General features: G+C 40.0%; 1 protein-coding gene across 2 annotated transcripts in view; it reads left to right on the top strand.

Moving 5' to 3' along the window:
• SRGAP1 (SLIT-ROBO Rho GTPase activating protein 1) overlaps positions 1-27,259 on the top strand; it is a 334,899-nt gene that overhangs the window by 140,797 nt on the left and 166,843 nt on the right. For both annotated transcript variants that reach the window (XM_010598491.3, XM_003405175.4), the window contains exons 2-3: positions 17,770-17,965; positions 22,729-22,891. In XM_010598491.3, the coding sequence (XP_010596793.1) occupies positions 17,770-17,965; positions 22,729-22,891 (359 nt within the window). The remainder of the gene's footprint in view (positions 1-17,769; positions 17,966-22,728; positions 22,892-27,259) is intronic.

The raw sequence follows: 27,259 nt of genomic DNA, 5'->3' as shown, positions 1-27,259 counted from the left end.
TTTTAGAGACCTGGCGCTGATTGGAAATGTCATAGCAACAAACTTTTTCCCATTCTGTAGGTAATCTTTTCACTCTTTTGGTGAAGTCTGTGGATGAGCATAGGTGTTTGATTTTTTTTTTTTAATTTTTTTTTTAACCCAGTTACCTAGTTTCCCTTGTGCATTGTTAGTAATGTTTTGTATACTGTTTATGCCATGTATTAGGGCTCCTAATGTTGTCCCTATTTTTTCTTCCGTGATCTTTATTGTTTTAGATTTTATATTTAGGTCTTTGATCCATTTTGAGTTTGTTTTTGTGCATGATGTGAGGTATAGGTCTTGTTTCATTTTTTTGCAGATGGATATCGAGTTATGCCAGCACCATTTGTTAAAAAGACTGTCTTTTCCACATGTAACTGATTTGGGGCCTTTGTCAAATATCTGCTGCTCATATGTGGATGGATTTATGTCTGGATTCTCAATTCTGTTCCATTGGTCTATGTGTCTGTTGTTGTACCAGTACCAGGCTGTTTTGACTACTGTGGCAGTATAATAGGTTCTAAAATCAGGTAGAGTGAGGCCTCCCCCGTTGTTTTTCTTTTTCAGTAGTGCTTTACTTATCCGGGGTCTCTTTCCCTTCCATGTGAAATTGGTGATTTGTTTCTCCATCTTATTAAATAATGTCGTTGGAATTTGGATTGGAATTGCATTGTATCTATAGATGGCTTTTGGTAGAATAGACATTTTTACAATGTTAAGCCTTCCTATCCATTAGCACTTTTTTAGGTCTCTCTTGTTTTTTTGCAGTACTGTTTTGTTGTTTTCTCTGTAGAAGGCTTTTACATCTCTGGTAAGATTTATTCCAAAGTATTTTATCTTCTTGTGGGCTACTGTAAATACTATAGATTTGGTGATTTTCTCTTCGGTGTTCTTTTTTGTTGGTGTAGAGGAATCCAACTGATTTTTGTATGTTTATCTTGTATCCTGATAATCTGCTGAACTCTTCTATTAGATTCCGTAGTTTTCTTGAGGATTCCTTAGGGTTTTCTGTGTATTAGATCATGTCATCTGCAAATAGAGATGCTTTTACTTCTTCCTTGCCAATCTGGATGCCTTTTATTTCTTTATCTAGCCTTATTGTTCTGGTTAGGACCTGCTGCACAATGTTGAATAAGAGTGGTGATAAAGGGCATCCATGTCTGGTTCCCGATCTCAAGGGGAATGCTTTCAGACTCTCTGCATTTAGGATGATGTTGGCTATTGGCTTTGTATAAATACCCTTTATTACATTGAGGAATTTTCCTTCTATTCCTATTTTGCTGAGAGTTTTTATCATGAATGGGTGTTGAACTTTGCCAAATGCCTTTTCTGTATCAATTGATAAAATCATGTGATTCTTGTCTTTTGTTTTATTTATATGATGGATTACATTAATTATTTTTCTAATGTTGAACCGTTCCTGCATACCTGGTATGAATCCCACTTGATCCTGGTGAATTATATTTTTGATATGTTGTTGAATTTTATTGTTTAGAATTTTGTTGAGAATTTTTGCATCTAAGTTCCTGAGGCATATAGTTCTGTAATTTTCCTTTTTTGTGGTGTCTTTTTTTTTTTTTTTTTACCTGAGTTTGGTATCAGGGATATGCTGGCTTCATGGAATGAGTTTGGGAGTATTCCATCCTTTTCTACGCTCTGAAATACCTTTAATAGTAGAGGTGTTAACTCTTCTCTGAAAGCTTGATAGAACTCTGCAGTGAAGCCTTCCAGGCCAGGGCTTTTTTTGGGGGGGAGTTTTTTGGTTATCTTTTCAATCTCTTCTTTTGTTATGGGCCTATTTAGTTGTTCTACTTCTGTTTGTGTTAATAACTAAGCATTTGAATAACTTACTATCTTTATTCACACTAATGAACATTAGAGGGAGTTCTCAACTACCTACTATGTGTTGTGTGGAAACGTAGAGACAAGATATTTGTGTTTAAGAAGTTTATAATCTGCATAGTTCAAAACTTTACAGTAATCTTAACATTAGAACAATAGTTCAATGGTGATTTTAAAACAAAAGTAATTAACCTAAGTACATTTGTTTGTCTTCAAGTTGATTCCAACTCATGGTAATCCTATATGACAAGGTAAAACTGCCCCATAGTGTTTCCTAGATTGTAATCTTTATGGGAGTAGATTGCCAGATCTTTTCTCCTGCAGAGCTACTGGTGGGTTTGAACTGCCTACCCTTAAGTTGTTAGCCAAGTGCTAAACCACTGTACCAGCAGGGCTCCTGAAGTAAATACCATATTTTTTGCAAATAATGTGTACACAGAAATAACGTGCCCATACATACAATGTACATAGTTAACCTGGCATAGTAATGCATGAGGGGCTTTGCACAGTTGGCAAAACAAAAAAGTGTACAAGTTATTTTCATTAAAAAAAAAAAAAAATGGTACATAGTTCCTGTAAAAGCCATGACATTTAGGAAATATTAGGGAATTAGCATTAGCCATTTATCTAGCTTTTAAAAAAAGCTGAATATTTTAAAAAGCTGAATATTATTTTGGTCTTTTAGTCTTCTTACTTTAAAGAAATGATGGAAATGTAATCAGCATTGCTTTTCTAAATGATGCTACACACTGGCACCTAAACACTAATTTGATATACATTAATATTAGCTAATGCGTTGATAGATGCACCTAACATTCTTATACATTCTAATAAACCATGACCAGTCGTGGGTCACTTTGGCTTGCTTTGTGTAATTATATACTGTATGTAATTGTTGAACATCATGATTTTGTATCATGGACATTGGAGTCAGACAGACCTGAACAGGAATGTGAGCTCTGGGATTCACTGTGACTTTAGACAAAATAATTAACTTCTGTTTCAATTTCCTCATCTATGTAAAGGAGGCATTACATAATGGAATTGCCGTAAGAATTAAATGATATAAGCTATGTCAAGTACTTATCACAGGACCTGGAACATAGTAACCAAATAACCAAACCCATTGTGGTCGAGTTGATTCCGACTCATAGTGACCCTGTAGAACAGAGTAGAACTGCCCCATAGGGTTTCCAAGGAGCGCCTGGTAGATTGAAACTGCTGACCTTTCGGTTAGCAGCCAAACTCTTAACCACTACACCACCAGGGTTTCCTGAACATAGTAGGAACTCAGTAAATATTCTCCTGTTAGATGCAAATTGGTGAACAGCGTGGGAGTTTAAACTGTTTTCTAGTAGACACTTTAAAATGGTAATTACTGCAAGAAGGGAAATTGCCTTAATTTGAAAAAGCTTCAATTTGCAATTAACTCAGTACAAAAGAATTAAACCAGATGCAAAGTTTTCTGTTCCTAAAACTTACTACATAACACTGGGGAAGCCAGCACAACTGCTACAAGGCAAGGTCATGGAAGCTTCATAGACACATCTGTCTTAGTCATGTAGTGCTGCTATAACAGAAATACCACAAGGGGATGGCTTTAACAAAGAAAAATTGATTTCCTCTCAGTAGACTAAAAGTCCAAATTCAGGATGTCAGCTTCAGGGGAAGGTTTTCTCTCTCTGTTGGCTCTGGAGGAAGGTCTTTGTCCTCAATTTTCCCCTGGTTGAGGGGCTTCTCAGGCTCAGGGACCCTGGGTCCAAAGCACATGCTCTTCTCCTGGTGCTGCTTTCTTGGTGGTACGAAATCCCCAACTCTCTGCTTGCTTCCCTTTTATCTCTTGTAAGATAAAAGGTGCTGCAGGCCACATCTCAGGGAAACTCTCTTTACATTGGATCAGGGAGGTGACCTGAGCCAGTGTGTTACATCCCACCCTAATCCTTTTAACCACAGGCAGAGATGATGATTTATAACACATAAGAAAACCACAGAATGGAGGACAGCCACACATGGCCTAACCAAGTTAATACACACATTTTGGCGGGGGGTGGGGGAGTACATAATTCAATCCATGACAACATCCAAACTCCCTGAGGGACTGAATTGCTGGGCTGAGGACTGTGGGGACCATGGTCTTGGGGAACATCTAGCTGTATTGGCATAACATAGTTTATAAAGAAAATGGTCTACATTCTACTTTGGTGAGTAGTGTCTGGGGTCTTAAAACCCTGTGAGCGGCCATCTAAGATGCTCCACTGGTCTTACCCCTTCAGGAGCAAGCAAGAATGAGGAAAACTAAAGATACAAGGGAAAGATTAGTCCAAAGGACTACTGGACCACATCTACCATAGCGTCCAGCAGGTTGAGTCTAGTACAACTAGATGGTGCCTGGCTACCACCACTGACTGCTCTGACAGGAATTACAATAGAGGGTCCTGGACAGAGCTGGAGAAAAATGTCCAATAAAATTCTAACTCACAAAAAAAGACCAGACTTGCTGGCCTGACAGAGACTGAAGAAACCCAAGAGTATACCCCCTAGACACCCTTTTAGCTCAGTAACGAAGTCACTCCTGAGGGTCACCCTTCATCCAAAGACTAGATAGGCCCATAAAACAAAATAGGACTAAAGGGGCACGCCAACCCAGGGGCAAGGATTAGAAGGCAGGAGGGGACAGGAAAGTTGGTAATAAGGAAGCCAAGGTTGAAAAGGGGGAGCGTTGACATGTCATGGGTTGTTAACCAATGTCATAAAACAATATGTGCACCAACTCTTTAATGAGAAACTAGTTTGTAAACCTTCGTCTAAAGTACAATTAAAAAAAAAAAAACTTAGAGAAAAACGTGTAAACTTTACGTTTACCTCATAAGACTTATGTTCAATTATATCAGGAGAGAAAGTCAACGTTCAGAGAACCTTTGTCAGTAACACAGTTATTCCAAAATGTAAATCGTTGTACTCTCTACAGATCAATGATTTCCACAGTGTCTTTTTCTGGCAGTAAAAATCAATCTACTACTATGGTCTTAAATAGCTTTGTTTAATTACAGGGAAGTTAATGAAATCCTGCCTCTTGTGCATTCTAAATAAAAGTACTGTAGTGGATCATTCAGATCTGTACTGCCTTAAACTGCCCTTTCCTACAGGGCATTTAAACTCAAATGATTGATCACCTTAATTTATTGCTTACATCTGGGCGGGGGAGGGGGTGGGGATCAGTTCTTTACCCCATACATGGCCTGAAAATGTTATTTAGGCCAGAATATGATATTCGGCTATCAATAGCTATGAAAACTGATGCTCCTGTAGTAAGCTTTTATTCTGAAATAGTACTGGGTTAGCTTATTTGAATTGGAAGTATAATAATGAAAACTTAGAAAAATGGATTCAGCCCCCTTTAAGTGTCAGAAATTTTGTGGAATTGACTTGCACGTCAGAAACAATGAAGATTGACTATGCTAAGAGCAATAGCTTCTTACATTATTTTAATCAGAAGGTGATTCCTGCCCAGGATTTTAGCATTATTCTGCATCCCCAAATATAGTAATCATCTCTAGACTCCAAGGATAAGGCCATGGTTTTGAGCTTGAGAAAGAACTTGATTTCGTATGTGTCTGCTGTGCTATTTGGTTTCTTTAAGTTTTGGGTAATGTCATGTTTCCAGAGCAGTAAAAGATCATAGGGAGCAGATCTCCAGGCCTTTTTCTCCTGTGGAGCTGCTGAGTGGGTTGAACCACCAACCTTTCTGTTAGTAGCTGAACTCTTAACTGTCGTACCACCAGGGCTCCTGTAATGAAGTGAGTTCTTTTTGTGTAGCCTTTTGCCTTGGTTCTTTGGAAAAACAGCTTGAGAGATTTATCCCCTAATCCTTGAGAAGTTACCTTTGCCCAAGTTTTTCTTCCTCAGAGAGTTTGTTACTTTTTTCCAAGTTGATTGTCATTTTCTGAGTAAGTTGTAAACAACTTGATAGTTTGATACTTTTTATCTAGCCCTGGGGTGCACTCTTCTCTGTGATTAGTCTGTTTTACACACCTTGTCAGGACTGGTCAGCTTACTATGCTAATTGAGTGACTAGTGGTTTACTGAGGGGATTGGTCAGTTCATGATCCTGCTGGGAGGGCCATTCCTTGAAACTGACAGAGTTTGCTTATATAAGCAGCTAACCCCACACAGGTTTTAGAAAGGCAAAAAGAGAGAAGCAGCAGAGTGAGAGGAGGTGAGGAACCTCCTTAAAGAGCTGTAACGCAAATCAAGGGCTGTAACACTGCAGACAGCAAGAGACCTGGAAGAGGCCCTGCGCAGAGTCAAAGGTGATGTGCCCAGAAGGGGCCCTGCAGCAGAGTTGGCAGTAACAGCAGAAACTTCCTAGGAAAGCAGCTAACAGAGCTGAGCAAGCTGCTATACTGGCTTTGAGCTGGGTCAGTTAGCAATGGAGAGACTGATGGCAGCAGGGCCAAAGGCAGAGAGGCCTGCACAGCTGAGAGGGGGCTTGCACAGCCAAGAGGAGACCTGTCCTGAGGGGGATGAGAGAAGGCCTGCAAAGCTGAGGGGGGTGGGCATGCATGGCAGAGCAAAAGGCCTGCTTGCTTGCGCAGCTGAGAGGAGCTGAGAGAGCTGTCCTGCACTGAAGAAGGGAGGGATGTACTCTCCACTTCAGGGGAGCCTTCCAGACCTTGCCTACACATTTCCTGATTCTGATCCCAAGTTGTAATCTCTTACCTCCAAGTCGGTCCTGATCCTAAGTCGTACTCTGTTACTTCCTTAATAAACCACTTAACTGTAAGTACAGTTTCCGAGTTCTGTGTGGCCATTGCAATGAATTATTGAACCCAGAAGAGAAGTAGAGAACAGTGTGGGGGAGGAAAAGAGTTTGGCTGGTGTCAGAAATAGTGAAGAAATTGGAGAACAGAGGTATGTCTGACCACTGCCTCATAGGAACTAGCTTTGGGCTGATCATGATTCTTCTCCCTTGGGAATCTAGATGAATCCTGATGGCTCGACACAGCTCCGTTCCAAATTCCTACATTATCCTTTAAAGGCAGTTAAAGCCAACTCACTCTGAAGCTATCCCTGCTGATGAGCCCCAATTTACCCATGATCTTTCCTTTTCTGAAAGTTCTTTAGCCTGTGTAGTCTATACCATCAAATCTATAACTTGTATTTTTCTTTTATCTTTGCATATTTAATAATAATTGGCCAAGACAGTGCTTTATATGGTAAGGAAGTATTTTCACATCCCATCTCATTAGAGCCTCCCACTGCGTTTGGGTAGGGAAATATGGCAGTTAATATTAGGGACCATTTGCAGTTGAGGAAACATGAATTCCAGAGAGGTAGTTACTCCTCCAGGCTTACACTTCTTCTAACCAGGACTAGTCTCTTGTTACTCTGTATTCCATACAATATTTGCCTTGTGCATAAGACATGTCTTTGACCAAGCCTATCAATTTTCAGAAGGCCATTCTGATGGGAACTTCACATTCCGGGTTGTACTTATGAGAAACTCAGTTGCACAATTCACTCATACCCCAGAGCAGTGCTGTCCAATAGATGAATCACATATGTAATTTTCAGTGTTTCAGTAATCTCATTAAAAAAAGTAAGAAGAAACAGATGAACAGAATAATACTTTTTGTTTAACCCCGTATATCCAAAATTCCGTAATTTAAACATGTAATCAGTATGAAAAATATTGAGATGTTTTATTTCTTTTTTATCTGTCTGTAGTAAGATCTTGAAATTCTGTGTGTATTTTACACTTATTGAGCATCTCAATTTGGACTAGCCATCTTTCAAGTGCTCCATGTGGCTAGTGACCAATGTATTGTGGCCTAAACCTAACAGCCCTAAAGATTTCCCTACATTGCAGTTGAAAACTAGCTTCTACTCCCTGATAAGCAGATACAATGGAAATAATTATTAGTTCAACCTAGAAGACGGAAACGAGTAGTGCGTAAATTATTAAAACAATAGGAGACTTATGTAGGGGAAAACGTGGATAATGTTCATTCTTTTGAGAATTTGCTTTCTTGCTTGTTTGGCTCAGCAATTCATAATTAAAATGAGGAACCATACAATTGACAAAGGAAAATCTATTCTAGGAGGTGTAGTATAATTAGCGTTTTACTTGTTTATTTGCATTATTTTCTAGAATACAAAGCTGATTATATCTTTGTCTTAGTTCTCTAGTGCTGCTGTAACAGAAATACCACAAGTGGATGGTTTTAATGAACAGAAATTTATTATCTCAGAGTTTAGGAGGCTAGAAGTCTGAATTCAGAGCCCTGGGTCTAGGGGAGGGCTCTGTTTGTCTGCTGTGGGGGAAGATCCTTGTCTCAGCTTCTCTAAAATTCTGAGTTCCTTAGAGATCTCCATCTGGCATCTGTCTTTTCCCCATTCCTGCTTGCTTGTCTCTGTGCCTAATCTGCTCTTTTTTCATATCTCAAAAGTGATTAGGTCTAAGACATATCCTACAGTGATATGACCTCATTAATATAGCAAAGAAAACCCTATTCCCCGATGGGATTACATCCACAGGTACAGGAGTTAGGATTCTCACACATATTTCGGGGGAGACAGAATTCAACCCACAGCAATCTTCCTTATTCAGAATTGTTCAATTGCTCCGCGTTGGTGTTTCCCAAAGTTCCTTGGTAACAAAGATTGATGAGTACTTAATAAAAGTACTTCATTCCAGGTCCCACCAGACCAACAACATCAAAATATTCCTGCCAAGGAGTCTGGACATAGGTATTTTTATTAGCACCTCAGATACTTGTTATTATCAAGCAAGTTTGGGAAACCTTGGCATATATGATAAAATCTTTAGTCTTTTGCCTGACACTTGAGGTCCTTCCTGACCTAGCCCGCAATCGCACCCCCATCCATGCAGACTTCAGCACTTGTTAGCGCACTCCACGTTCCTTCCCACCCTGTGCAAATGCACGTGCTGTTGCTTCAGCCTAGAGTGCCCTTCTTCCTTGTGTCTGCCAGCAAACTTCTGGTAAGTCAGTCTAACCATCACCTCCTTAGTGCCTGCAACACTGTACAACCAGGGATCCTTCCTCCCACATCTCCCATTGCTCCTTGACCTTCCTACCTGAAGACGTGGCAGGTCATTAGCTTTCAATTATCTGTTTGCATTGCTTGATCTTCACTTATGATGGGCTCCTGAGTTTCAGTCTGTTATTCACAGCCACTGGTAAGGACTCTAGGAGCCCTGGTGGTACAGTGGTTGAGAGCTCAGCTGCTAACCAAAAAGTTGGCATTTCGAGTTCACCAGCTGATGCTTGGAAACCCTGTGGGGAAGTTCTGCTCTGTCCTGTAGGGTCACTATGAACCAGAATCTCCTGGATGGCAACGGGTTTGGGTTTGTTTTTTTTAGTAAGGACTCTGGCACAAGGAAATACTCAACAAATATGTTTCCAATGAAAGCCTCCTGGTACGAGTAATATAAACATCTCCATCTGCATCACAGTGCTTTATAGGTTACAGCTTACTTTTTCATTTCTATCACCTCATTTAATCTCACCACAAGCTTGTGAAATGGAAATTATCATTTTACAGAGGTGAAGCTTTGCAAGGCTAAGCGACTTTCCCCACATAATAGGTGATGCTGTAACTCCAACCGGGGTTCATCCTGATATCACGCTAACTTCTGTGCAGACTTTAAGACAAGCATGAATCTGGGGTTCAGATTTCCAGTAAAGTATAGGAATGACATTTGCTTATTCAGTCAATTCACTAACAAAATCAAAGCACACATTTGTAATTTTTTTTTTTTTAGTCTCAAATTTCTAATCTAAAAAGTATATTTCACAAAAGGACTTGCCTGGTGTTTAGTTCATCAGCAGCTGCCAGGTTGTACAAATATTCACATAAGCAATGAACATGTGAGAAATGGGTGGGCGGAACCAGTTAGAGTCTCCTTGGGTAATTAATTATTCCATTAGAGATATTCTTACCTGCATTTTGTCATTTGAGAAAATTCCTTCTATCCTTTGAGTACAAGAATGGATAAATCCTGACAGAACGTGCACTCTTTTGACATCATAAGGAAAGTATGACCAAACGAGAATATAAAATAATTGAGATGATTTGTGATGCTTTAGAAATGTATTATTTGCTAGATGATCATGAGTCTCACACCCAGTATATCAATTTCAGGCCCTAATTCTAGACATTCGGTAACAGAGAAACAACCCAGTCTTGACTCAGTACTTCCATGAAATGTGTGCCAGTCTGTGGTCTCACATAAATTTATTTTAAGACTTAAGACTTCCCTTTATAACAGCAGTAGCAAGAAATGCCTCTGTTTCCTCCTTTTCTAGGCAGTTACATTTATTGGTACGTATTAGTCAGCAGATTTTTATAGTTTAGAGGAATCATTTCATTTTTTTGTTGTTACAAATTAATAGCAGTCATTTGAAAACACACTCTTTTTGTGTATTGTTTTTATTGGATTATTAATGTTTGTTCTTTCTGTGATGATACTCTGGTAGAAAGAAATGAAATAATAATCATTAAAACAAACCCAACGAATTTTAACCTGCTTTAAAACAGCCATTATACTTATTTAGTAGGTTCCGCCCTGAGATTTAAGTAATGACTACTTAGTGCTCCTTACACATTGCATTTTTCTGCCTAGAAGTTGTGCTGTTTTATGTGGCTGTGTGGGAGTTGCCATGATAAGCCCCTCCTAATTTTCTATTAGGTAAATCTTTACCATTAGAAACTGTAACAATTAATATGCAAATGGTGCTAGCCAGGAGTACATTTACTATTCTGGTTTATAGATAAACTCATGATGAAGTAAAAATACTGAAGCAAGAGTCAGTTTATGCAGGCATTTGAAAGTGCTTGCCCGTATGTTATCTAATTTGATAAACTACCAAAAAATATTACGCATGGAAGTTAGTCATAATGTGACAAATTATTTCGTTGTTATTACCATTATCAGAAATTACTAAACAACTGAAACTTCATGAAATTGTGAAACAGCTTTAAATCTTTTCTTATATAATAGCTTTACCCGCCACCCATCCCAACCCAAAAACCCCAGTGCCATTGAGTCGATTCCGACTCATAGCGACCCTATAGGACATAGTAGAACCACCCACCACCCATATTGAGGTATAATTCACAAACCATACAGCTCACCCATTTAAACTGTACAGTGCAATGGTATAGTCACAGAGTTGTGTAATTATCACCACAGTCCATTTTAAAACATTTTCATCACTCCAAAAGAAACACTCCACCATTAGCAGATAGTCCCCATTTCCTGCCACCAGCCCTAGGCACCCAATAGTTTACTTCCTATCTCTATACATTTCCTAATCTGGACATTTCATATAAATGGAATCACACAGTACGAGGTCTTTTGTGAACTGGACTCTTTCACTTAACATAATGTTTCAAGGGTCATCCATGTTGTAGTGTGTGTGGGTATGTGTGTGTGTGTATAACATTTCTTCTTATTGCCAAGTAATAATCCATTGCATGGATATAACACATTTTGTTTATCCATTCATCAGTTGATGGACATTTGGGTTGTTTTCATCTTTTGTCTATTAAGAATAATGCTCCTGTAAATATTCATGTACAAAATTGTGTGTGAACATATGTTTAATTTCTTTTGGGTATATACCTAGGAGTGGAATTGCTGGATTATATGCTAACTCTATGCTTAACGCTTTGAGGAGCTTCCAGACTATTTTCCAAAGCGATTATAAAATTGAACATTCCCACAGCAGTATATGGGGTTTCCAATTTCTCTACATCCTCACCAACACTTTACTATTTGTCTTTTTTTTTTTTGTGATAAAATATAACAAAACAGTTGCCACTTCAACCATTTTTTATGCAAACAATTCAGTGACATTGATTATGTTCACCGTCTTGTGCAACCATCACCACTACCCGTTTCTAAAATTTTTCATCACCCTTAACAGGTACTCAGTACTCCCAAAGCAATAACTCTCCAACTCTCCCTCCCTTCAACGTTCATCCATGTTGTAGCATGGATCAGAACATCAGTTCTCTTTATGGCTGAATAACATTCCATTGTATGGATGTACTACCTTTTGTTTATCGTTTCATCTGCTGATGGACACATGAGTTGTTTCCATCTTTCGGTTGTTGTGAGTAATGCTGCAATGAACACTGGCATACAAGTATCAGTTTCTGTCCCTGCTTTTAAGTCTTTGGGGTATATACTTAGGAGTAGGAGTCAGCGGCACCTCACAACAATAACATGGTAATTATGTGTTTAAGTTTTTGAGGGAACCTCCAAATTGCTTTCCACACTGTCTGCACCATTTACAATAACCATCAGCAATGGATGAGGGTTTTTAAATGGATGAAGGTTCCAGTTTCTCCACATCTTCACCAGAACTTGTTGTTTTCCGTTTTTCTGATAATAGTCATCCTAGTGGGGGTAAAGAGCTCTCTCATTGTGGTTTGAATTTGCATTTCTCTAATGTCTAAGGAAGGAGCCCTGGTTGCTCCGTGGTTAAGCACTTAGCTGGTAGCTGAAAGGTCAGCATTTCGAACCCAGTAGCCGCGGCACTGGAGAGAGATGTGACAATCTGCTTCTGTAAAGATCACAGCCTTGGAGACCCTATGGGGCAGTTCTACTCTGTCCTATAGCGTTGCTGTGGGTCCAAATTGACTTGACAGCACACAACAACAACGACTAATGATTTTGAGCGTCTTTTTTTGTGTGCTTATTGATCATTTATATATCTTCTTTAGTAACATGTCTGTACAAGACCTTTGCCCATTTTTTTTTATTGGTGTCTTAGTTATAGGGCTGCTATAACAGAAATAACATAAGTGGATGGCTTTAGCAAACAAATTTATTCTCTAACAGTTTAGGAGGCTAAAAGTCCAAATTCAGGGTGCCAGTTCAAGGGGAAGGCTTTCTCTCTTGGCTGTGGGGGAAGGTCCTTATCGCCAGTCTTCCCTGGTCATGGAGCCTCTCAGTGCAGGAACCCCGCATCCAAAAGACGTACTAGTCTCCTGGCTTTTGTTTCTTGGTGGTAGATATGAGGTCCCTGTATCTTTCTGCTTGCTTCTCTCTTTTATATCTCAAGAGAGATTGATTTAAGACACAACCTAATCTTGTAGATTGAGTCCTACCGTATTAACATAACTGCCACTAATCCTGCCTCATTAATATCATTGAGGTAGGATTTACAGCACATAGGAAAATCACATCAGATGACAAAACGGTGGACAGTCACACAATACTGGTCATCATGTACTAGCCCAGTTGACACAGTTTTTTGGGTGGACACAATTCAATCCATAACAATTGGGTTCTTTGCCTTTTTATTGTTGAGCTGTATTGTGGTCTTTGTGATTGCAGCCATCCATCCTAGTGGATGGGTTGGTGTCATCGTGATTCTGATTTGCATTTCCCCAGTGGCTAGTGATGTGGAGCATATTTCCATTTCGTAATTGGTTATTTGTATATCTTTTTTGGAGAAAGGTATGGTCAGACCCTTTGCCCATTTTAAAATTTGATTATTTGTCTTTTTAGTATTAAGTTGTAAAAGTTTTTTGTATGTTCTAGATACAAGTCCCTTAGTAGATATATTATTTATGAATATTCTCCCATTCTGTGGGTTTTTTTAAACTTCATTGGTAATTACAACTGTATATTTTGTAGCCATTTTATCCTTTGGGACATTACATCTTCCAAGCTTTCCTACAGCCTGGTTCCATTCCCTCACCACTTCCGATAGCACCCTGGCACAGGTACACAGTGTATTGAAATGATCAATTTAGGATTTTCTTTCCCTATTAGAAGGAACTAGAGGAAACCCTGGTAGTATAGTGGTTAAGTGCTTTGGCTGCTAACCAAGAGGTCAGCAGTTCGAATCCTCCAGGTGCTCCTTGGAAACTCTATGGGGCAGTTCTGCTCTGTCGTGTAGGGTCGCTATGAGTCAGAATCTACTCGACAGCAGTGGGGGTTTATTAGAAGGAACTGTGTTTTATAAATCTCTGTATATCCAGTGCCTAGGTTTCTGCCAACTCAAAATAAGAGGTCAACAAAATAATTCCATGTTCCCCTAAACTAAAAAGAACCTAGAGTTTGAAAAAAAAAAAAAAGATCCAGGTCACTATTAACCCAAGAAAGTTAATAAAAAGGCCCTCAGAACATTGTCCTTAAAGAATTTGAGGGAAACTGCAGTTCTTTCTACAGAAATAAGGTTCACAGTTTTTTCTGCACATCTTCCCTTAATGGGATACTTTCCCCATCCTGGCCCTAATGATTCTGTGGTACCAGTGATGACAGCGGCACTATAGGCTGCAGCCACCTGTGGCCCCAGGATTCACACCGTGTGAGGCCCAGTGCACCACTGGTCTCTGGGCTCTGTTCTGAGCAGCAGGCTAAAATTTATATTACTGAGCATTTATTTTATTCATTTATCCATTTATTTTCAAGTCTTCTAAATTCATCAGTGCCATATAAGGTTAACTCAAACCTAGAGAGGTTATACTAATATACTTGTGCCGGGTGTGGGGGGAGGTGACAATGCGTTGTGCTTCCTTGTGACTCTGATGTGGTGTAAGGAATCTGTCGTAGCTTTCTAGTGCTGCTGTGACACAAATACCACAACTGCGTAGCTTTAAACAACAGACATTTATTTTCTCTCAGCTCTGGAGGCTAAAAGTCCAAATCAGGGTCTTGGTCATGTGATTCTTGTTGGTAGCCTCCTTTGTCCCTTGGCTTGTAGACGATCCTCACATGGCATCTGTCTACCCCTCTGCATGTGTGTGTATCTGTGTCTGTGCTGATCTTTTTATAAATCAGAAGTGGTTAGGTTTAGGATCCACCCTGTACTCTGGTATGACCTTTATTGGTTGATTGTATTACATTAGATTGCATTTTGGAAGGTGATAATATTATATCACATTATGGAAGCTAATCTGCTCTACCAAGGCCAACTGATTTAATCATATATAACTACTCCATGAAAGCAACTAGACTAGTGTTTGGCCAAACCACTGGAAACCATACCCTAGCCAAATTAACACATAAAATTAACTGTCACAGAATCCATGTTTTCCCTTCCTAATGAAATAATCTTATCATAGTACTTTTCCATTGATTTTTTTTTTCCTTGTGATCTTTTTTTCATTTGTTCTAAACATCTTCTAATTAAAGAGCTAGTTGTACTGATATTCAACCATTTTTTGGAGCATATTTTGTTACCTCATTTTGATGCTCTAGATTCTGTCCCTCCACATTTTCACTATTCTTACAAATGCTGCAACTCACCGATTTCTATTGGAAAATTACAGGTAACATGAAGTAATAATTATTCCTCACAAAACGAGTGTGAGGTATTAATTATTTAAATACAGCCCTCCTTCTCAGAACTCCCTAGTTCTTGATTTTAAGCCCTGGTTGAAGCAAACAAGAGAACATGTAAGAATGAGATCCAAGAAAGAAGCCCATATAATTTTTGTTTAGCTCTGATGAGATTTGTAGGTGAAAATCCTGATGTGTGCTCTCAGCCGCTTTCCTTTCTCATTGAGCACTTTCTCTGTAAAAGAGAAAACTAGTTGACAGTCTAAGACGATTTATTTTCTCTTAGCATAGAAAGATGTGCTAGAACTGCTTCATCTTAAAAGACTTACTGGGATTCCTGAATGAGAAATACCCCCACCCTTGATTTTTTTCTTTATGAAACAAATATAGCTTTGTATTTGTGGGGGAAAGAGTTTGGCAGACATGCTGATTATAATATTGAAAAAGACTTTGACTGAAAACCAGATGCTGTTCATGGTAGTTAAAAGCCTGTAATAATGTGTTCACTCTGACACTTAACCACACTTACATGGGATTAAAAATAGTATCCCCCAATCTAGAGGTGGAGAAACCAAGAGAAGACACTGGAGAAGTGCTTCCCTATCTTCCCTCAGTGGCTCCCCAGAAACAGTTGCCTGAAGCATGACCTTATTGAGGTCACAGACCTTGTTTCATTAGTTATTGTGTCGTCTTTGCCAGAAATAGGCCTGACACATTATTAGCTGCCACGGAGTCAGCCCCTGACTCATGGTGACCCCATGCACCACAGAATGAAATGCTGCCCAGTCCTGCACCAGCCCCATGATTAGTTCTGGATCAGACTGTTGTGATTCACAGGTGTTTTATTTGCTAATTTTTGAAAGTAGAACACCAAATCTTTCTTCCTAGTCAGTTTTAGCCTGGATGCTCCCCTGAAACCTGTTCAATATCATAGCAACACTCCAGCCTCCACTGATGACTGGTGGTGGCTGCATATGTGGTGCACAGGCCAGGAATCGAACCTGAGTCTCCCACACGGAAAGGGAGACTTCTACCACCAAACCACCACTGCCCTCATTGACACCAAAAACCGAAACCCGTTGCCATCGAGTCGATTCTGACTCATCGAGACCCTGTAGGGAACTGTCCCATGGGGTTTCCAAGGAGCATCTGGTGGATTTGAACTGCTGACCTTTTGGTTAGCAGCCAAGCTCTTAACCACTGCACCCCCAGGGCTCCACCACAGTTGTTCAAAAAAGGTTGGATGAGTGGAAAGGCAAGAAGCATTTGATTGGTCAGACTGACAGACCTGGGTTAGGGACACAGGCTGTACTGCTTACTAGCTGGAGTCCTTAAAGTATTTAATCTCCTTAAACCTTAGTAGTTTCTTCTTTGTCAAATGGGGATAATGTTAGTACTTACCTCAATAATGTAGAATAATGTCTTGGATTATTATTTGCTATCAAAGCAGGAAAATGCCCTGACTCGATAGTTAGAACTAACCACTCTGTTACTAATGAGCTTGATTAAACATGCCCAAGTTTATGCATATATATGGTCAGCTCAGTCCTTCTCTGCTGAAGAGGAATAATGGGGAGATACTGAAAGGTTTTATTTGGGTTTTGATTTCTCCTAACTCCACTGAATTAGATTCAGACCTCATTTTCAGGGAATATGTACAGACATTGGGAAAGATGCAATAAAGAAGTTTTCCAGTATGAATAGTCTTGTCTTTGGAGGTTAGCCCTGGATCTTAGAACAAAAACAAGTTGGTAGTTATTAGTTACTGTATCTCGTTTTCCAAAACACATGTTTCATTGTTACAGTCATTTACAAATATTGTTGCATGACACATCTTTTCTTTTGGTAAATCACTAAATGACTAACCTTCAGTATCCCAGTGTATTAAAGGTTGCCAAAGGATTCATTTGGTATTATATGTGTTGATAAGGCTGTTAGTTTGAACAAAGTGTTAAAAGTGAAGACTAAGTGAAGAGGCCTTGATGTTATGAACAGAAAAATGCAGTGGAATCTGGGGATTGCTCTGTCATGAATGGATTATTTGGAAATAGAAAGAAGTTATTTTAAGGTGCGGCATCCCTATAAAACCCAAAGCTGTGTGTTTTACAAACTAGAAATTTATGTGCTAACTAAAAATTACCAGATGTCAGTCTCTGTATATGCCAACTTGCAGAATGTGTTGTGGTTCAGAAGTCTGATTTCTGTGCCATTGAAACTCAAAAGAGATAGTTAAGGTAAAATGCTCTTGAAAAGAATTACAGTGTACTCAGCCACCCAGAGATGTCACATGTTACAAAGCATTATCTGGAAGGCTTTAATTTTTTCCCTCATGACTCCATGCATGTTTGTGGCATTGCAAACATAACCCGTATTTCTATTCTAATTTATTACATTCTTTCCTGAGGCATGTTTCATTCTTATAAAGGGTCAGCAGATACTCAAAAACCCAACCTGGACACAGCAATCTCATAAAAGTCTTAATACAGACCTAAATATACTAGGATTAATTACTTTCATCTTGCGCATACCAGCACACCTTGGTAATTTTTGTGAAATCACTAAAATGGGTTCTCTTCTGTCCTTAGAAATTCGAGCTCAATTGGTTGAGCAACAAAAATGCCTGGAACAGCAAACAGAGATGCGAGTTCAGCTTCTCCAGGACCTACAAGATTTCTTCCGGAAAAAAGCTGAAATTGAGACGGAATATTCTCGGAACCTAGAAAAGCTAGCAGAAAGGTTCATGGCAAAAACAAGAAGCACTAAGGATCATCAACAGTACAAGTAAGGGAGACATGACTGAAATTCACCTTTCCAAGGTGATAGCCTACCTTTCACCACCCTTAGTGGTTTTATATTTTTCTCTTTTTGTCTGATAAATTATTGATTGGTGTATCCCCACGAATAAAAGGAAGCCTCTATATTTATCATTTATGGGCACCAGTTGATCATATTTTCGTCTAGTTATATTCTCTTGACATTTTTATTTTTCATATAGATAAATAACTTTATATACAAGAAGAAAAGGTGTTTGTAAAATTCTTGATTAGAGAAAACTGGAAGTTGATATCTGAAGGGCAAATTTAAAAGAGCTACTAAAACAGACTGGGAAGTAAGGCCTGGCAATATACTTCTGAAGATTAGTCAGTGAAAATCCTTTAGATCACCACAGAACATTGTCCAGTGCTGGAAGATGAGGACTGTCTGTTTAGCCTGGGCTCTAGGTTGGAGGGGGCTGCAGAGAAGCAAGCCCTTACCTTAACCAGTGGCTTTGTAGTTCTATGGTAGTCCCTCTGTGGCCTAGGATTCTACATAGGATCTCCTAGGTTGGAAGACACTCTAAATACACAGCGGCTGCAGCAATGGGCCCGAGTACCAGCCATTGTGAAGATGGTGCCGTACTAGGCATTGTCTTCTTCTGTTGTACATGGGGTCACCATGAGTTGGAGCTGACTCAACAGCAGCTAGCAACAGCAATGAGAACATCAGTAGACTCACGGACTGTAGGAAGGTGGAGTGGAAGGAGGGTGAGCATGTAGGAGGCTCTCACAGAAATCCAGGTGAGGGTGATGGCATGAACTAGCAACATTGGATGTAGAGAGAAATAGACCCATCTAGGGGATATTAAAAAGGCAGTACATGACCCTGAATTGTACACCATAAAATGGTTAAAACGGTAAATTTTATGTTAGGTTGTATTTTACTACCATTTTTTTAAAGGCAGTGCAGGCCTTCATTTCTGGAAATACAGTGGACTAGATAATCTGAAAAATACTTCTGCCACAGAACTCCCAGAAATGCTGGTTAAAATATGACAGACATCCCTTTAAAGGTATAATTGAACTTGCCGGAAAGTAAGGGAAATTTTCAGGGGCCACAAAAGAAAGAGGGAACTGAAAACCTAAGTGACAGTTGTATCCAACCTTTAGACCCAAAAGAGGGCAAAGAGGAGGCCTGTGCAAAGTACAGGGTTGGCACTGGCAGTTTTCCCCCATTGTGTTGCGGCCCAGCCTAAAACCAGAACAGGAAGAGCTACTGTCTTAGTGAAAGGGTAAACAGAAAACCATCTATCCACCTGCATATGGAGAGAAAAGGAGGCCTGTCTGTCTAGCCTGGGCTCTAGGTTGGAGGGGGCTGCAGAGAAGCAAGCCCTTACCTCCACCAGTGGCTTTGTAGTTCCATTGTAGTTCCTCTGTGGCCTAGGATCCTACATAGAAGGGAAAGCGGGAACTATTCCTGAGATAACTTCCACAGAAGCAAAGGCAGAACTATCTGGAAGAAGCCATTCTCAGCCTGGGATAGGGAATAACCTCCCTCCCCCACCAGATGACTTTAACCTCTAGTGTTGTTCCAGCATAGAAATAAATCTTGGTGATGATTCCCAGGGTGAGCAAATGTCAAATGAACTTGACAGAATCTGGGGCTGAAAAGAGGAGACTGGAGCCAGTACTATAGTCACATTTATATTAACTGTCCCTTTTCTAAAATGATTCCAAATAAGAAGACAGTCATCCATTCAATAAATATTTTTGAGTTCCTTCGTATGTGTTCTGTGCTTGGTCATCGGTTGTAAGTGAAAACTTGCATGAGCCCAGGCAACTTAGACTGTCCTCTTTGTGTATCTGATGCCACTTTTTGTTTCTGCTGGTTTGTTTGGTAGCTTTCCTGGAATTTTCTTTGATTTCAGTAACTTTATTATGGAATATGGAACGAAAGATAAGTTGACTAAGCCTGGAGAAAGGACAAACCAGGATTAGGAAAAGCTCAGAGACAGGCTTTTTTAAAGAGTCAGACAGACTTGGGTTTGAATCCTAGCCCCACTGTGTGACTTTGGTCAAATTATTTAACCTCTCTGAGCCTTGGTTTCCCAACTGATAAAATGGTATTTTATGACTATTAAATGAGAAGTGTAAAAAAGCCCTTGATATGACTGACACCTGGCACAGGGTATGTGCTCAGTAGTTTTTCTCTTCATCAAGCAAATAGTCTATCATAAGGATTGTAATATCATCAATCACGTAAGCTCTCTTATTCAGTTTTGGTGTGCTCATTGTGTAGAATAGTCCTTGGCATAAAAGTTGGCACTGCACAATGGAAAAACCAAGGTTTGGATTGACCTGTCTTGACTCAAAGACTGTCTCAGACACTAGCTTTGGTCTTTAGCAAATTACTGTATTTTGCTAAACTTCACTTTTCTCATTGATAAAGTGGATATAAAAAAAATTTCTGCCTGAAATAGTAATTGTGAGGATTTAGTAGACAATGTCTATAAAGTCTCTAGAATAGCTCTTGGATAAAAATAGCTAACTTCACACAGCAATTATTACGTGCCCAAGACAGTGTTGTCAGCATTTTAAAATGTATATTAACTCAAATAATCCTTATAACCATCCTATGAGATAGATATTGTTATTTTACCCGTTGTACCGATGAAGTAACCGAACATAGAGAGGTGAAAATAATTTGCCCAAGATTACATTGCTAGTAAGCGATGGACTCGGATTTGAACCTGGATGGTCTAGCTCTACAGTCTGTGCTCTTAACCTCTGTGCTACTTCTCCCGGTAGGTACTGAGTACATAATAAAAACAAAACCAGTTGCCATCGCGTCTGCTTGGACTCATGGTGACCTCACGTGTGTCAGAGGAGAGCTGGGTTTCAATAACTGATTTTTTCAGAAGTAAAATCACCAGGACTTTCTTCCAAAGGGCCTCTGAGTGGATTTGAACTTCCAACCTTTTGGTTAGCAGCCGAGTACTTGGTTGCACACCCAGGAACTCCTTTAGTACATGATTGCTGCAACTACTATTATTGAAATTATCATGAAGTCAGTAATATTAAGTGTTTATTCAATGACTGAAATTTGATTTATTTGAGTGCTTACTATGGACAGGGCACTGAGAATGCAAAGAAATGTTCTCAGAGAATGTATGGGCTATTTTAGCACAAAGAATACATGTGGAAGTTAACATAAGAAGGTAACGTTTACCTCTTAAGCTGGGTGGATAGAGAATGTCAGTTGAAAGGCCCTGTATTAGTTGCCACAGAACCACTGCCCCTTGCTTGATGGCTTTGAGGGAAAGGGGGATTCCCTAGCTAGTGGGTCTGATTCATAGCATTCACAAGGAGAGAATGGAATGCTCCTCTTGCAGGTGCAGGTGCTAGGACCCTACATGGAGGGCTTCTTCCTTCACACTCATTCCTACTTCATCTTCTGCTTCCTTTTTCTTCTAGAGAGGGTTTTGATTTGATGCAGCCTTAAATCCTGAATCCGAGAGACTTAATGGCGGAAAGACCTGACTTAGTTGCTTTTCCTAACTTTGTTAGTGTTCAGGGGTTGTAAATGACCGTGAATAGTAGGAGGATAACTTGTCTGATTAAATGGATTTGTCTCCCTGAGTTAAGGTAAATATTCTGTGTCGTTTTGCTATTTTATTTAAAATTTTTACTGTGGCAAAAAATATATATCATATAAAATACATTATTTTAACCACTTTTACAACTGGTTGAACTGGTTACAACTCAGTGGCATTAATTACATTCACGATGTTGTGCAACTTTGATGACAACCTTCATCACCCCAAACAGAAACTCAGTGTCCATTAAGCTATAAGCCCCCACCACCACTAATCTAATTTCTGTCTCTGTGTGCCTGTTCTAGATATTTCCTGTAATTGGAATCATACACCTATTGTTCATTTTTAAAGTAAAAAAGCAAAGGTTTTTAAAGTAAAAAACAACAGCAACACACACACACACACACACAGTACTTTGTGCTTTGAATTTTTTTTTTTTTTTAAGCAGAAGCCTCCCAATTGCTCACTGGTTTTGTTTGTAGTTTTTTAAAAAGTCTTTTGTGGTTCATATTCACTTTTAACTTTATTCTCCAGAGTAAAACAAGGGGCATTTACAGATCTGAAATAGTTTAATGGGTTTAAACAGGACACGTGACAAATCGTAGGCCTGCAAACCTTTTGTTTCCATTCACAGGCTTTAAGACAGTGCTATAAAGTTTGGATTCCCGGGAACACTTTTTGGGAGGCTAGAGGTTATGTATGAGGGGATTAACAAATAACCCCCAAATTTATGTCCCGTGGAAAGTGCAGCTAGGTACATTTTTTTTTTTTTCCAACAACAAACGGAACATTCAATGCAGGCTTTGTGCACAGCGACAAACCACAGTCTGTCCGTGAAACAGCAGTCAATAGATTTTTAGGAAAACCCAAATTGCTTTTTCCAGTGGGGTGTTTAAAGCCAAGGGCCTGCCTGAGCACGATGTATGGCCCTTGTCGGGAGTGTGGGTTTTGACCTGTGTTTTTGGTGCAAGTTTTTCCTTCCAATTCCAGAGAATTGTTGACTCTGCGCCTTTCACAGCCCAGAAAATGGCTTTGTGGGCTGTTGAGTGTCCCAGTCTGAGAAACGCACAGACTCAGAAAGAATGGAGACAATGCCCTTCTATCATGGCTCCTTGGTTTACCTTGGTTACTTCACTCAGCTGATTGAGGCATCTTTAAAACAGTGGTAATTGTATCTTTCTTCACTTCTTAGGAAAGACCAGAACCTCTTGTCTCCGGTAAACTGCTGGTATTTACTCCTGAACCAAGTGAGGAGAGAAAGTAAAGACCATGCAACCTTGAGTGACATCTATCTGAACAATGTGATCATGCGGTTTATGCAGATAAGTGAGGATTCCACCAGGATGTTTAAAAAGGTAAACTCCGTGAATGCCGCCATGGTGCTTGCCTGTAACCAACCGCTTTGCCTATAACCAGGACTGAGAACAGTGCCTGGTGCAGAATTAAGTTCTAGGCGAACACTAGTTGAAAAATGAATGAATATTTTAAAGATACAATAAAGAGATTAAACCTGGGGAAGCATACTTATAGAATTATACATCACTACATCTGTGACCTGTCTACTGAACCATGTGAGCGAAATTTTGATATCAGTTGTACCTGTGAATTGCTTCTCTGTTATTAGGAAAAAACTGCCCGAAGTGATGAAAAATCAGACCGGAAAGGAAAAGCCTCGAATTCTCTATTTGGGGCTCATACACCTTGTGAACAAGATAGGCACATGTGCTGCTTTCTCAGGAAAATCTTATCGTACTTTTTTCTTACTCCCACAAGACCAGCATCGGAGGTTTTGAGAGAACCACATTAAAAAAATTCCGCAGGGCACAGAAAATTCAGTCCCTTACACACGAAAGAGTTCCCTGATACCCAAACCCATTAAAAAATAGGAACTGAGTGTTTAAAGGCTTCTCATCAGCCAGCTCTCAGCATTTTTTTTTTTGTTTGGACATTTTTGCTGAGAACAATAAGAAAATTGGGCCATTTCCTATGTAGAAAATGCAGCTACTTGCCCAATAAGACCCGCTTTCATTTCTGTTATGTTTGTAGGACAAGGTTCCCCCACTTCCTTGGCATTTGTGCTAATAGTGTTTGGTGCTTATACCAATACCTGTATCTCTGTTCAGTAAGTAGTTATTAGTCCCTGAAAGTGAGGGGGTGGGGTGGGCGGGAATACCCTGTATATGAATGACATATTTATGTTTCAAAGAGACCCCTTAAAACAAAGACATAGTGTTAAGCACTCCAGCTGGAAGACTTCTTAGTCGTGTTTGATGTAACTACATTAGATTTGATTTCAGACCTAGAAATGGAATTTAGCAAACTCCAAGTCTTTTGCTCTGTTAAGTAGAGGAAAAAAGTGTTTCGAACAAAGAATTTTTTTTCTAATTGGATCTAAGAAGCATATTAATTAAGAAGGGAAATAGCCTATGTAACCTGCGTAGTAGTGATTTTAAAAAATAGACTGAGCCACGAAAATGAAGTGATTTTCTTTTACGTCAGCCTTTTCAGCCAGTACCTTATTCACTTCAACAGGGTTTCATTTGGTTGGTTGCTTTTTGGAGCATCTCCTATGAGTAAGAGACAGTGTTAGGTATGGGAAACGCTACATAGATAAAGAAAAACAAACCCTTGTGCTCAAGGAGGTCACAGTTTATCCAAATGTGGAAGGCACTGTGTGATACATCCCAGTCATGGGGATGCTGTCAACCACTCAGACAGGGCCTCAGGGACCAGCACCTTAGTTATTCATTCAACGAAACATCTTTAAAATGCCTGCCTGGGGAAGCAGAGTTGAAAGACATGTCCCTGCCTGCAAGGAACTCATTACGATAATTAAGAGTTACCATGCTAGAGGGATGCACAGCTGGCTGTAGGGGCTGGAAGCCTACACATCTCAACCCAACCTAGGGGGTCAGGAGATTCTTCACAGAAGACGGAACAGTGGTGTCATAGATTGAATTGTGTACCACAAAAACGTGTATTGATTCCGTTAGGCCATGATTCCCAGTATTGTGTGGTTGTCCTCCATTTTGTGATTGTAATTTTATGTTGAAGAGAATTAGGATGGATTGTAACACCACCCGTACCCAGGTCACATCCCTGATCCAATGTAAAGGGAGTTTCCCTGGGGTGTGGCCTGTACCACCATTTGTCTCTCAAGAGATAAAAGGAAAAGGAAGCGAGCAGAGTTTGGGAACCTCATATCACCAAGAAAGCAGTGCCGGGAGCAGAACGAGTCCTTCAAACCTGAGGTTCCTGTGCTGAGATGCTCCCAGACCAAGGGAAAACTGATAACAAGGACCTTCCTCCAGCACCAACAGAGAGAAAGCCTTCCCCATGTAGCCTACTAGACTGTGAGGAAATAAATTTCTTTTTGTTAAAGCCATCCACTTGTGGTATTTTGTTATAGCAGCACTAGGTGACTAAGACAACTGGGAACCGAGACTTGGAGAGTAAGGAGGAGTCCATCAAGCAGACAATACAGTGAGCTATTGTGGGGAAGAGAGAACAGTTTGTGCAAAGGCAAAGGGGTATTGGAAAGCACAATGTGTTCAGGAAAAGGAAACTTTGATGTGACTGGGCCAAGGGTTGTACGGGAGCGATTGAGGTGGTATGAAGCAAGAAAGGGTGGTCATGTAATAAAGGAATTGGTTTGTCTTGCTAAGGTGTAAGGATTTGTATTTTGTAAATCAACGTTAAGGGCTTGGTAACATTGATGGAAACATGAGGCCCTAGTCAAATGGATTTGAATCCCAGCTCTTCCTCTTACCTGCTGTGTGCTCTGGGAGATGATTCTACTTCTCTTCTTTTGCTTTTCCTTATCTATAAATGGGATAATATTATTTCTATGTGTCTTGAATTGGGTTCTAAGGGAAACAGGCTTTGAGGCAGAGATTTGCATGCAGGAAGTTGACTGGGGAGTGTTCTCCAGAACCTCACTGGGAGTGAGGGAGGCAGGACTGGGCCTAGGGAGAAGCTGCTGCTATAGGAGCTGCAGCTGGGATGGCCCTTTGGCATTGCCTCACAAGGAGGCCTTGGCTTTTGTAGTCCAGTCATTGGATTCGGGCTGCCTTTGGGGAGGGGCTATGTAATTTTGGGGGTCAGCTTCCTTTGGTGGAGGAAATTCCCAAAGGGAATTCCTGAGGGCAGTTCCAGAGGGGGGACTCAGCTGTGAGCTTTCAGCATCTAGCAGCCAGTATTCCCAGCAGTTGGAGAAATGAGTTCCTGACCCTTGAAGGGGGATCTAGGAAGTACATGATAAACATACACACACACACAGAGAATTGCCTGCTTCTTTGTTATCTAGCAGTTTTCTTGTTAACCAGATTTTCTGAGACTCAAAGAATTACACTTCTTTCAAACTGCCTGTCTACAAAGGGTTCCTGGTTACTTTGGCATTTAGAAGGGAGAATACACCAAGCTTCTTGAACAGTCTCTCACTCCTAATCATAGCTGATCAGCTGGAAAGTTAACCACCATTTACAGTTGTTGTTGTTAGTTGCCGTCATGAGTCTGCCATTGCAATTGTTATTAGTTGTCATCAAGTCAGTTGCTACTGGTGATGACCTCATGTGTGCAGAGTAGAACTGCTCCATAGGGTTTTCAAGGCTGTCACCTCTGGGAAGCAGATCACCAGACCTGTCTCTCAAGGCACCTCTGAGTGATTTCAAACTGCCAACCTTTCAGTTAATAGTTGAACGCTTAATTGTTTGGCCACCCAGGGACTCCATCCTTATATAACTATAGGTATCTAATGCTCCCTTCCTCAAGTAAACACAGCAGACTACACATCTCATCTTTCCACCTATGTTTTTACTGAAAAAAAGAAGGAACAAGAGAGGCACAGGCCAAAGGGAAGAGGCTGGAGCTTGCTGAGGCACCAGGTCAGCCCATTAGGCACAATGGCCATCTGAAAGAACAGGAGACCAGAATCCATATCTGCCGTGTCCAAAGAACTTCTGATCCCTTTAGATTAGAAAAGAAGACTAGAGCTTTTATTCATTGTTAGAGTTCCAGGAGCCTATTTTTTATCAGAACTAAAAGAACTCACTGGTTAGTCTGAAGTGACCTTTAGAAACTGCCATGAAGTCCTCAGTGAACATAATGCATGTCCTCCTGGGAAGAGGATTCTGACATTGCCTCACTTTTCAAAAATATCCCCATGTCTTTATGGAGATCCAGAAAGATGCTGGGTGTTTGACAGTTTTAGCCTCTTCAACAGCCTCTTAACTCAGTTTAATCAGTGACAGAGAGTCCTTGTACCCAGAATGTTCTGTCTCCTATGGGAGTTTGGAGAATGCTTTTATATGCGAACAGATACAGTCCTCAAGAAGACACTTGTATACATACCTAATGCTATGCGTAGTTAGAGGGAACAGCTTCAACATTTAAATTTTAAATTATATCAGAACCACTACAGAGATAGTCCTTTGCTTATTAAACTTGACAAAAAGTTTTCGATAGATAGGAGAAGTAACACTTTTTAAAGAGCCAGTTATTCAAATGTTGATTATTTCAGATTTAGGCCTTTGAGGCTATAAATGAAGCCTACTGATCAGAATAACATAGTGATTCAGCTTTTAGGCTCAGAATTCAGATATTTTGGGTATGAATCTTGGCTTTGTCACTTTTGGTTGCTGTGTGTACTTGGGAGTATTTCTAAACCTCTTAAGCCTCAGTTTCTACATCTAAAAGTAGAGTGAGTATCCTATTTCATATAGTTG

Source organism: Loxodonta africana, chromosome 4, assembly GCF_030014295.1.
Source record: "Loxodonta africana isolate mLoxAfr1 chromosome 4, mLoxAfr1.hap2, whole genome shotgun sequence".
Classification (NCBI taxonomy): Eukaryota; Metazoa; Chordata; class Mammalia; order Proboscidea; family Elephantidae; genus Loxodonta; species Loxodonta africana.
This window is presented reverse-complemented; position numbering and strand designations above follow the sequence as displayed.